The following is a 12758-nucleotide window of genomic DNA, read 5'->3' on the forward strand; positions in this document are numbered from 1 at the left end:
ATGTTAAAGAAGTCAAGAATAAAATGCCTTTGAAAAAATAAAATTGAACTATTCTTTAGTTAGGCAATTCATTAGTACATTTACTCTTATCTCCCCCCCATTATATTTAGGTGTTGCATTATCCCTGGGATCTTTTCTGCATAATTGTCTTAGTAGATGCTATTCTTAAGTATAAGGATGCATAAATAATATTGGTACAATGGAATGAATTTAAGTGATTTAAATTCTAAATGTACATTATTTTCACAACTGAGCAAAATATATAACGTATCCTTAAACTTGTATTTGACAACTTTTTCAACTCAAGTGGATATTTTACAATAAAAATGTGTTACCTGGCTCTATCTTTCTGCTTATTAAAAAGTGAAATCAATGTAGTAAAACATGTAATATGATTTAATGTACAGGGGCCATGAATGTAAATACACAAGGAGTATCAAAAATATTAAGTCAAAATTATCTGAAGAGCTTACACTGACCAGGTAAGCACTTCACCCTGATTTAATAACTAATCATTCTATGTCAAATGTTAACAGTGAATGAAGTCAACAGGGCACAGAATAATAATACACAGCAGTGGGGAAACACTTCTGAAACATTTTGTGAAAACTAGTTTTCAAATAGTGACCCCTTGAGAAAGAAATAAGAAATGTTAAAAAGAAGAGGTAACAGTGGTGTAATTTTATTCACATAGGGTTGCGATTAAAAGGTTAACTCATTCAAACACATTTTTGCTATGCTAACATTCCTTTGCCTCTTATTCTTACAAATAAATCCCCATCACAGAGCAGAAATGTTAGAAATTATATCACAAATGGAGCACAATAAGTATTTTTAAAACCTTTTAAAATATGGCTTATAATTTTACACAGCAAGTTACCTATTAATATGTTACATATTAACAGATCTATTTGGACAATCAGATTTCCTTGAGATTAAGGATGGAGTTGGCATTTTTCCTTTAAGAAGGCATTTTAAGCCCGGGCATGGTGGCTCATGCCTTTAATCCCAGCACTGGGAGGCCGAGGCAGGCAGATCACAAGGTCAGGAGTTCGAGACCAGCCTGACCAACATGGTGAAACCCCATATCTACTAAAAATACAAAAAATTAGCCAGGTGTAGTGGTGCCTGCCTGTAATCCCAGCTACTTGGGAGGCTGAGGCAGGAGAATCACTTGAACCTGGGAGATGGAGGTTGCAGAGCCGAGATCATGCCACTGCAGTCCAGCCTGGGTGACAAAGAAAGACTCCGTTCTCAAAAAAAAAAAAAAAAAAAAAAGGTATTTTAAGCCTGTTAGGGGAGGTTCTATAGTATGGAGCTTCTTTATAAAGTGGTATCTTATGTATATAAAAAAAAAAAGCCAGATCAATCTCTGGGAAAACACTACATTTTAATGTATTTCTATCTGATATGTCATAAATTCTTTGCTATGAATGTCTATGCAGATACTTTAAGAAAAATTGATTCTCTGGATATACATCAAAACCTAGATTAACTTTGTACATTAACATTTATTTTAAAAAATTGATAAGAACAACATGTTAAATATTGGCAAAACTAAGAGCACTCAATTCGACTATCCGTCCAGCTTTCACAGAATTTACTTCTGAGCCCACAAGACTCAAACTGTATAAGGATAGAGTCTGTTTCATTCATCAACATATCCAGCACCTGACATAGTTTTACATGGCACAGAGTGGGTGTTCAATAAATATTTGTCAATGATTGAACAGAAATTTTCAGCACCAAATGAAAGAAACACATGACTTTGAACAACGGCACGAGAATACCAACTGTTTGATTATGCAACGACAGGATCTTTTGGCAAAAATTCTAGGATTACTTATAAGTAGATCAATAATTAGATAATAATTTCCTCCAAAAATAAAGGAATTCTCATGGGGGAAAAAAAAGAAAAGTCCTAACATCTTATCCTAAAAGCTATTCTGTAAATCTTGGAATATAAGCTAGGTGAAAACCACAATACTAAGGAAGGCAATTCCAAAACTACTGTGTTTTACATATTTATTAAAGAATCCATTCTTTCTGATAATACTCCTAACACAGGTGAAGATATTTTTACAATATTTTACCAAACTCCTAATAGAAAATGTCTAATCAGTTCATCCTTTTAGTCCCTGAATCCATGTTTGAGCATTTTAAAGATGGAAGAAACCTGTAAGACTCATATCATGACTTAAAACACTTATTGGATAACTAATACATTTGTAACAGCATCATGATTTGTTTTGCTATCTGTATTTCACCCAGAACTGCTGAATTACAGAATGAAACTCAAATGAAAGCATTCATCTATAATTTCAAAAATTATTTGAAATTTTTAAATCAATAGTCATAACATCATCATTGTGTTCCGAAATTAGAAAATTATTAGCACATATACAAACATATTTACCTATGTCAATTAGGTCAATGTCAGGATCTATCAAAATTCTCTGTCTTGAAAATTTTTTCAAAATCTTGGTTTTCAGGTACTATAAAAAATATGCACTAATCGAATGATATGTGTTCAGTTCTGACAATCCCACAATTAGGAGGAAAGGGAAGGAAAACACACTTATACAGTTAAGTTTCAAATCCTAAATATTCAGTCCTTTATTTAAGTCTGCCCCTCTAAATTTAAAAAGGTTATCAGCACTCTTGGTTACCGATTATAAGCAATATAAAAATTTCACTGGTATCAATTCTAATTAGTTCAGTCCATCCATTTTCTTATACAGTGAATGTCTTTTTTTCTATCAGAATCCAACAGAAGAATAAGGCAAATCTCACTTCTGAGCCCACGGGCAAGCAGTCTCAACAATAACCACAAAATGTCACTTTACGACTGGTAGTCTGTTTCTGAAGTAAAAATATTCTCGCCAGTAATCAAAATTTGTCATGAGGAAATCCTTCACTGTTCTAGAAGCACAGTTCGAAGCTCATCTTCTTTATTGATCATCATCGAAGCAATTGCACCATCATTAAACTCAAAAGAAGTTCCTCCATCCACAACCATACAGGCATCCCAACAACGAGAACGAACACAAACCCTAGGCAGAAGGAAATATCTCATTAAATAGTAACAGTTTTCTTAATAGGTTATTTTAATCCTGAATTTTAACCTAGCAGATCATTTGGCCTCCATTTTAAAAATCAAGTTGTTCTCTGGTATGAGAAAATTAGTCACTATGTAAATATATGGGTATATTATGAAGGTCTCAAAACGTTCAGGATGGCACCATTCGCTCAAGCATTTAGCAGTAAAGAAGTGCAGACCTGACTGAATTCACAGGCTGTTTTCATATGATTAAATGCTGAATTACTAACATTACAAATATTAAATATTGAATAAGAGTGTTAACTATTTTCATGTAAAATTTGTACTTAAAATTTTTACTTAAGTATAACACATATACAGAAGAGTTGGGTACATGTAATTATGTATACAGGTATACACCCAAATTATTAATGTACAGTTCAGTGAACACACTTATGATCACCCAACTCAGGAATCAACTCTTACCCAGCTTGCTGGAAGCTCCCTCACTGCCTTCTCCCAGACACTATCCGTGCTCCCTCCTCAAGCATACGCACCTTCCTAATTTCTATCACTGCAGTAGTAATAGCTTTGTCTGTTCTTGAGCTTTATATAAATGGAAGAATATAATATGCACAGTGGTGCCTGTCTTTTCCTCAACAGTATGTTTGTGAAATTCAGCCATATTAGTACATGTAATAGTAATAGTAGTGTGTTCATTTTTAATGCTGTATGAAATCACTTCTGTTATATGAAAACACCAAAATTTATATCTCTCTTCTACTATTCATGGACATTTGGGTTTTTGGCTATTGGGAGTAGAGCTGCTATGAATATTCTTGAATGTCCTTGCGCACATATTTCTGTTGGTGCTTACATTTCTTTTGGATATATACTTCAAAGGGGAATTATTGGATCACCGTGTATGCTATGTGCAGGTTTGCTAGGTAATTGCCAAACAATTTTCCAAGCTATATATTCCTAACAGAAATTTAGGAATATATAGAAAGTTGTAGTTGTTCCTCCTTGCCAACAATTGGTACTTTAGCCATTCTGGTGGGTGTATATGGTAGCGTATTATGTAGTTTTAATTAGCATTTCCCAGATGAATAATAAGGTCAATCATGTTTTTTGTGTTTATTAGCCATGTGAATATCACCTTTTGTGAAATGCCTGACTTTGGCCATTTTTCTATCATGTTGCCTGCCTTTTTCTTACTGTCAGTAGGAATTTTTATATACTAAATATTCTGGCTATGAGCCCATTGCTGGATATAGGTCCTGAAAATATCTTTCTCGCTCTGCCTTTTTGTTTTCTTAATGGTATCTTTTGATTACTGGCAGTTCTTACTTCCAGTGTAGTTCAATTTGTCAATCTTTTGTTGTTATAGTGCTTTTTATGACATGTTTAAGAAATCTTTTCCATGTCAAAATCACAAAGCTATTCTCCTATTAGCAAAAACTTAAATATAAGTAGTATATATCTTTGAAGGAGTCTTTGTTGTCTCACCCAAACTGAGTACACATCTGTGGATTAATCAAATTAACTCTCAAATGACAACATGAATGTTAAGATACATTTCCTTATTTGTGTCTAACCTGGGGAAAAATTAATTGTATGTCTATAAAAAGAAAATATGTACACTAAGGTCAGCAATTTGTTAATTGCTTAAGCTGTTTTCTGCTTGCCATGAGATAGATGACATTTTCTCCGAATTTTAGATTTTCTTGTTAATTTGGAAAATTGGGGAACCTTTACAAAATAAGAAATTACATCCACTTTTTTATATCCTCTCTCCCCAAAAATAAAATGAAGCATATTCAATAGGCAGGAGGTCACTTTTAGGGAAAACCTAAAAGAAATGAATACTATTCTAAAGGTTTATTGCTATGCAATCTAAGTTTTCTATCAGTGTTTATTGTGTTTTTATTCTACAGCTTATGAAAAAGAAGGGGCTTTCTATTCAGCTTCTTTTACAATTATTGTGTCTTTGTTCATTTTTAAAAAACCAACAAATCACTGAAATACATAACTGTACCCTTTCTAGTCACTTAAGTTTTAGCTTCTCTAAAATGGCACAACAAGTGTAAAAGAAAATATGATTTTAGCCAGGTTAGCATGATACCTTGTTACTTTCACAGGTTCTACTTTTCCTGCTAGATTAAGTTTGAATGAGCAAATTTAATGAAACTAAATAGTTTTCAAACCAAGTGGGCTTTGTAACAATGAAAGGGATGAAAACAGTCAGAAGTCAGATTGAGGATGCTTACTTTGAGGAGAAACAACGCTGACGACTGCTTGAGAAAACTCTATTTGCTATTGGTTCTCGAATACTGAAAAGTATTTTTGGTTCTTCCGGACTGTAGAGCAGTGATTCATTATATTCATTTGTTACTACAAAGAAAAAAAAATTAGCACACTCAATAAAAATGGTCACTTCTGAGAAGGGCAAAACAAAAAATAGATGCCATCCCCCATTTAAAATTCTGTTCCAAAAGTATATTTGGGAACAAGTTTCTTGAAACTCGTAACACATATTCCATTAAAACACAGTAACAAAAAACCTTATAAATAAGAATTAGGTACCATGATTTGCCCACAGCATATATCACCCACAATACAGTAGGAATAGGTACAACTGGGGAAAAAGAAAAAAATAAAAAACACTAGCTTCAAAACTTGTAATTAAACAATAGAGGAATTAGAAAGATGCACTCAAAAAAGGAACTTGAGTTGCCATATGGCCCTACCAAGTTCTTTCCAAAATACCACGTCAAAGAGCTCATAACGATGATAATAAGCAAACAGCTTGATATAAAATGCAGTCTCAAACAATGACAAGCAATATCCTTCCTCCAATACACCCCCATTACTCAACATATTTTCTAGAAATCTTTGGGACCTGCTTTCTCTCTAATCAAGAGGTACAGGAGGGCTGGAATACAAAGCACAAATTGGTTGAGAAAACTACAAAGATATCAGGCTTGAAAGTTTAGTTGAGTACTACATTAAAAAAATTAAGAGACTGTCAGATAATCTACCTTATTTATGAAAGTTTCATTTGAATTACTGACTTTAAAAAAAATCTAATTCACCCACAAAAATAAAATTTGGCTTCATGAGAACACACCACAAAAAAGCATGCTAGCTCTGAAGGAAATTTCAAGAGTAATTTCATAAATGTCTGTAACAGTGATTGCATCACTGGCATTCACTGTTGCTTCTGAAGATAGTCAAATCTTGAAAGGAATGCCATTCATTAAAGTAAAGCTTTGGTATGTTTACTAAAAGAAGAAAGTCACAGATATTTTATATATATATATATAGATATAATATAAATTAATATATATATACATCCTTAATTTATATATATACCTGATATAAATTTCAGTTATTTTATATATATTATTTTTTAAGTTGAATTATATAATTAAGAAGCAATTACTATATATACCTAACTTTCCTTTGATACAGATTTACTGCTGGTGCAAATTCATGAACCATGATTAAAATAATCTCGTAGGTCTCAAATTGAGTGAAGGAGACCAGAACCCATTTTAGAAGGCTGAACAGGGCTTGAGAGATTTTCTTCTTTTTTCAAACTATTTTAGAGGCAAACTGTCCCCCCAACAAAGGAGGTCTTATGTGGAAACCTAACAATAAAGATAAACAGACACTGTTCAAATATTGTATCAGGTTATGTTCTCACTTACAGGTGGGAACTGAACAATGAGAACACATGGACACAGGAAGGGGAACATCACACACTGGGGACTGTTGTGGGGTAGGGGGAGGGGGCAGGAATAGCATTAGGAGATATACCTAATGCTAATGACGAGTTAATGGGTGCAGCACACCAACATGGCACATGTATACATAAGTAACAAACCTGCACGTTGTGCACATGTACCCTAAAACTTAAAGTATAATAATAATAAAATTAAAAAAAAGAAAAAGATATTGCTAACTCATGTTAAGGTAACCAATGAGAATGAGGCCGTTCTGATAAATCCAAGCATTTGTGTTTATGGATGACAGTTGCAGTCTTACATGTGTCAATATTCACTTTGTGTCTATATATTTTTTGTCATATATGTTGAGAAAATACATAGGTTGGTAGATGTAACTTTAAACACATTTGGGTTTGGGGTTTTATAAAAAACAATCTAGCTTGAAATTTTAGGATATCCTTCAATGGAGAGAGCAAAAAAAGTTTTACTTTGAGGTGTGTACAAGAATGATCCTGGTAGATAGTAGACTTCAGTGTGTTACAATCTGATATGCAAATCAAATGAATGTGTTTTTCAGTTTAAAAATTTAAATTGTTTTAAACAGAATTTAAAGAATACATTTGAAGAACTTCTAGAAACACCAGCTAGATGATCTACTTTAACCCCCTCTTTTTACAACTGTAGAGGATCATAGCCTTGCCCAAGTTTCACAGCTGATGTAGTAGATCTAGAAATGGAACCTACGATTTCAGATTTCTTCATAAGTATTCTTTCTCTAACAGCACTAATCCTCTTACAGGAATCGTGAGGTAATCAGGCAAAACTAGGGAGAAGAATGTTAAAAAGAATATTTGAGTGAATAAGAAGATAAGCACTCATAGCTCAGTGAATTCCATCTCATTCAGAGGATATTAATGGCTTACTGAATTTAGCTATGCATTTCCTATTTGTGAGATAAGGATTTTTCTGTAATTCCCTATCCCCCAGGACATGTTTGCAGTTATACTTCTTTGACTTAAGAGTTATATTTCAGGGTTGACTAAAAATCACAACAAAAGTCCAACTTTAATCTTTATGTTGCTTAAAGACATTTAAGGGGATATTGTATTAAAAGCATGTTTGAGTAAAAAAAAGTACTTTGCTAATTAAACAACACTTCACACTATCATCCTTAAAACTGAAACAGAACTAAACTGTTAGTGATTATTATCATTTGTCACTGACCTTTCTCTACCAATTCTCTGTTCAATGGAAGACTCAAATTTCCTTGTCGTTTTGCTGTTGAAAAAGGAAAGGGGGAAAATGTATATGTTATAAATATATATATCTTATATATATATTTTCCTTGAAAAAGAAAAGGGGGAAAAATGCTTAAAGTGTATATGTGTTATAAATATATATATATGTTATTATGTAACATAATAGCTAATATAAAACAACATGTATACATTATATAGCATATTATCATAAACAAACAGTAGCCCCCCTCGCCCTTATTAGCACTTTTGCTTTCCATGATTTTGCTTTCTTCCAGTTTCAGTTATTGGCAGACAACCATGATACAAAAATATTACATGGAAAATTATAGAAATCAACAATTCATGTTTCAAATTGCACATCATTCTGAGTAGCATGGTAAAATCTCACGCAGTCCTGCTCTAACCCACCTGGGATATGAGTCATCCTTTTGTCCAGCTTATCCATGCTGTACATACTACTGGCCCATTAGTCACTTAGTAGCTGACTTGGTTATTAGATCGACTGTCATGGTATCATAGTGCTTGTGTTCAAGTCACCCTTATTTAACTTAATAACAGCCCCAAGGCACAAGTAGTGATGTCGGCAAATCAGACATGCCAAAGAGAAGCCATAAAATGCTTCCTTTACATGAACAGGTGAAAGTTCTCAAAGAAAAAGGTCATATGCTGAGGTTGCTAAGATTTACAATCAGATATATGAATCTTCTATCAGTGATATTGTGAAGAAAGAAAAAGAAATTAATGCATAGTATAAGGGTTTGGTAGTATCCAAGGTTTCAGCATTCACTGGGGGTTCTGGAACTTGTCCCCTGCGGATAAGAGGGGACTACTCCAATAGCTGTTTTGGTACTCACCAATATTTAAAACATCTTCTACAGCCTGAGTTGCAACCCTGTTAATATTGAATGACCTAGAAACAAAAATCACATAATTCTTAGTTTTAATTCTAAAAACATGCTAAAAATCAAAAAGGAATAACCTACTTAAAATATAGAAAATTCTTAGAAATTGGGAGAAAGTTCTAAATGAACAAAGTTAAAAACTGGTAAATAATGTACTAGTATGGGTGTGATGAGACAAGTATTTTCATACATTGATGGGAACAGAGATATTGCAGTTGGAGAGCAATTATGCACTATCAAAATTAAAATGAACATATTCTTCAATCTAGTAATTTAACCTAAAATATACCTCCATCTATAATACACAAAGATAGGTACAAAAATATTAGCTGAAATGCTGTTTATAACAGCAAAACAACTCAAATATGTACCCATAGAAAGCTGACTGAATAAATTATAGCTACTCATTGATATTAAAAATAATACAAATATATGTGCTGATATGTAAGGATAACCAAAATATTAAGTTAAAAAATAAAAGGTATCATATAGTGTATATGTTGTTTCATTTTAAAAACAAAAAAATATATAGTATGAATCTAGAGATAAGTACTAGAGATATGAAACGAAAGGGAGACTAGCTTTTTGCTGTATACCCTTTTGTACTTTTTAACCTAGGCAAGTATTCTTTAAATTATAAAATAGTTTCCTTGAAGGTAAGAAATCTTTTACATGTGCAATGCCTTGCTTAACCACTAAAAAACAAGCATTAGTACAAACATGGATAACTTTTCAAAATAGTTCTGTCCCGGGGTCTATAAAGATCACTAAGAAAAGCTGTTTTTTAAAAAAAAATATTCCCAGTAATTTTGAATTCTTCTACTGCCTCATAACTCTTCATACATGATCTCAATATATAATCCCAAGGAACAGGAATAACATATGAGTCAACGCAATTCTAAATCTAAATTATTGGCTCTTAACATTTTAGGGGAGTGAGAGTAAGAGATACTCTTATACCTGCTAACCCTGTACCCTTCATGTTTGGAGAAATGCAAAAACATGAGAATTTTTTTCTTAGGTCTACAACCTTCACCGTTCTAAGAGTTCTCATTTAAAATCAGACATAACCTCTACTACCAAACTGGAAGACAAACTGAGTATCACATCTTCATCAACTACTAAAGCTCCATCTCCTAAACACACATCTTCATCCTTAATTAAGTCTGGTAGGGCAGCATGTATGGAGAAAAAGGACTGAGAATAATCTTAAGAAGAAACTAATTGAAACATATGGTGATCTGGCTCTGTAGTATTTCTCCCAGTGTATGGAGTAAACCTTATTCCCCACTGAACAGAGAACTGACAGGATAATGGGACAATTCAGAGACATTTGCTGTGTAATACCACCCCTATATCCTGTCTCCTGTGGAAGAATTTTTGGAGATGCAGAGACAGAATAACTATTCCCCAAACCTGTTTTTCTTCCTGAACGCATAGGTTATATTTTCTAGCTCTTCATGCCATATAGTCATGTGACTGAGTTGTAGCTAATTGAATCAGAGTGGACATTATAAACAATACTCCAAAGCCTGGCTCAGAGCCTCCCATGGGGACCCTCCATGCTCTTCCACCTTCTGTAGCACAGCAACCGGAGGAGCTATGTTTAGAAGGTGGTAGAGCCACGTGATGGAATAACTCTGGCTCCTTGAATAACCACTTACAGGAAGCCACTTGCCAATCAGGAATACTCACTGCAGACTTTACAAGAACAAGAAATAGATTTATACTGTGTTAAGCCACTGAGATTGGTGGTTTATCTTTTATAACAAATAGCTTACCACGAGTCATACATTTCCACATTTCATATTGAAAGCAAAGACTAATTAGAGAATTCCATACAAGAAAACAAGCCCCTCTCTATCAAGAATTAAAAGAGAGAAAAATAGACTATCCTAATATTTTCTTTCCAGTGATTCTTCAGAGGTCTATGGTTTACAGATAGGTTTAAAATTTAAATCACGACTTCACCATTTATTAGCCACATAGCTTTGGGAAAGTCAGTTAACTTACGAAACTTTTTGGATTCTACTTATGAAAATAAAATCACCTACTTCCAGAGTATTTGTGAGAATTTAAACAAGATCATCTAATTAGCTTGGAACAAAAAATGTGCTCAGAGATAGTAGTATGATAAAAACAAAAATTATTAATGTATAGAAATATACAGCTTTTCCCCAGCCCCTCTGGCTCCTTGGCTTCTCTTCTCTTCCTACATTTTTTTAAGCAAAAAGGACAAAAGATGAATGGGAATTGCAATCATAGCAAAAGAATCATCAGTAATGGAAGAGGGGAGAACATGTTAGATGCAAGCAAGCTGCATGGGGCTTGGTAGAGAAGACACTGAGCAACGAATGTGTCAGGGATAGGATATAGCTTGTGAGAAAGACTTTTATACTAGAGCACAGGAAATAACAGAAGACTTTAACAAGCAACACAGAGAAGGCTGAGATTTTAATCTAACCCATACTTATCGAAATGCAACATCAACACAGGACTCAACTACTGGGTGCACGTGGGAGGCGAGGAATGCTTTAAAAGCATTGTAGTGGCTGTCATTCCTTATGCTCTGAAAGGCTGAAAACTTGAACTATCAAAATCTATCAAAATTACACCCCTCCCCAGACAGAAGCCCCATTGCCTCTAGCAGAAGCACTACTTCACTGGGATTAATTAGCAAATTTATCTTGATAATTCTTCAGTACAACGTAGTGACTTTTCTTTCAACTATGTGACCTCTATAGACAGCTCAGAACCCCTCTCCCTCTCCATTTAAAAATTGACCTTCCCTTGTGAAGCAGCACAAGTAGTAACGACAGTGAAAAGGGCACTGATTTTGCAGTCCAGCACACCTGTGCTCATATCCGGGTTCTGACTCTTACTTCTTGTATAACTTTGGCCTAAATATTTATCCTTGCTAACCCTTAACTCACTCCTTTATAAAATGGGAATGCTACTACTTTCTTCCAGGATTTCTAAAAGGATTAATTAATATATAAACGTACCTAGCACAGTACAAAGTAGCAGGGGCTATATAACTGATAGCTTGTATTACAATGCATAAAAAATAAACATACAGAATCACAGAAGTTCAGAAGGCAAAGTAATCTTACTATTTTATCAGTTCCAATTCCTGCATTTTGCAGACAAGGAAATTTGTACATAGTTGTAAAGCTAGTCTGTGGTTTAATAGGTCTCATAACTTGCAGGCCAGTACTCTTTTCAATTATACCACTTTGCCCATTTTTTATGGTAAGAATACTGGGTAAATACAATCTCTATTTCTAACAGAAATTTCCATTTCTATTTCTAATTTCACTCTAGTTTTCAACAAGTAGCATAGCATGTTCAACAGGAAAAATACTATCATCATAAACGACAGAAAGCTGTTAACTGTAATGTTTTCAATTTAATCTATAAAATGGTTACAAAATAATTTTATAACATATTAAAGGATTAAGTTTTTTTCATAAAATTATTGGAAAATTCATTTTAGAAATGTTCCTTTCACTGGCCCTCAGGAAAATAAGTTATTAACCTATCTTTTTAAATGATACTTCTTATTTTTTCAAAAAGACTATTTGGCTAAGTTTTTTTATTGAATACTTATGAATTAAATGATATGATATCTGAAAATAACTTCAAAATAAATAGGACAAGAGTAGATAGATAGGGGTACAGAGGTAACAAGATTGGGCATGTGTTGATAATTACTGAAACTAGCTAATGGTATGTGGGGATTCATTACACTATTTTGTCACTCATACATATTAAAAATTTTTCATAAGAAAATAGTTTAAGAAGTCATGTTAAACAAGTAGGAAAT

At 33.4% G+C, this 12758-nt stretch overlaps 1 protein-coding gene across 6 annotated transcripts in view; it reads right to left on the reverse strand.

Annotated features, from left to right (window-relative positions):
• Positions 1 to 666: 666 nt before the first annotated feature.
• The window catches only part of NADK2 (NAD kinase 2, mitochondrial), a 49322-nt gene continuing 37230 nt past the window's right edge, over positions 667 to 12758 (reverse strand). For 5 of the 6 annotated variants that reach the window (XM_055367722.2, XM_055367723.2, XM_019013628.4 and 2 more), the window contains 4 exons: positions 8885 to 8940; positions 7996 to 8049; positions 5311 to 5434; positions 667 to 3053 (listed from right to left, as the gene is read on the reverse strand). In XM_055367722.2, the coding sequence (XP_055223697.1) occupies positions 2915 to 3053; positions 5311 to 5434; positions 7996 to 8049; positions 8885 to 8940 (373 nt within the window). In that variant the 3' untranslated portion in view covers positions 667 to 2914. Of the gene's footprint in view, positions 3054 to 5309; positions 5435 to 6494; positions 6694 to 7995; positions 8050 to 8884; positions 8941 to 12758 lie in introns of those variants that run through there. The other variant, XR_008673286.2, reaches the window with a different exon arrangement.

The sequence above is a fragment of the Gorilla gorilla genome, chromosome 19 (genome assembly GCF_029281585.2).
Source record: "Gorilla gorilla gorilla isolate KB3781 chromosome 19, NHGRI_mGorGor1-v2.1_pri, whole genome shotgun sequence".
NCBI lineage: Eukaryota > Metazoa > Chordata > Mammalia > Primates > Hominidae > Gorilla > Gorilla gorilla.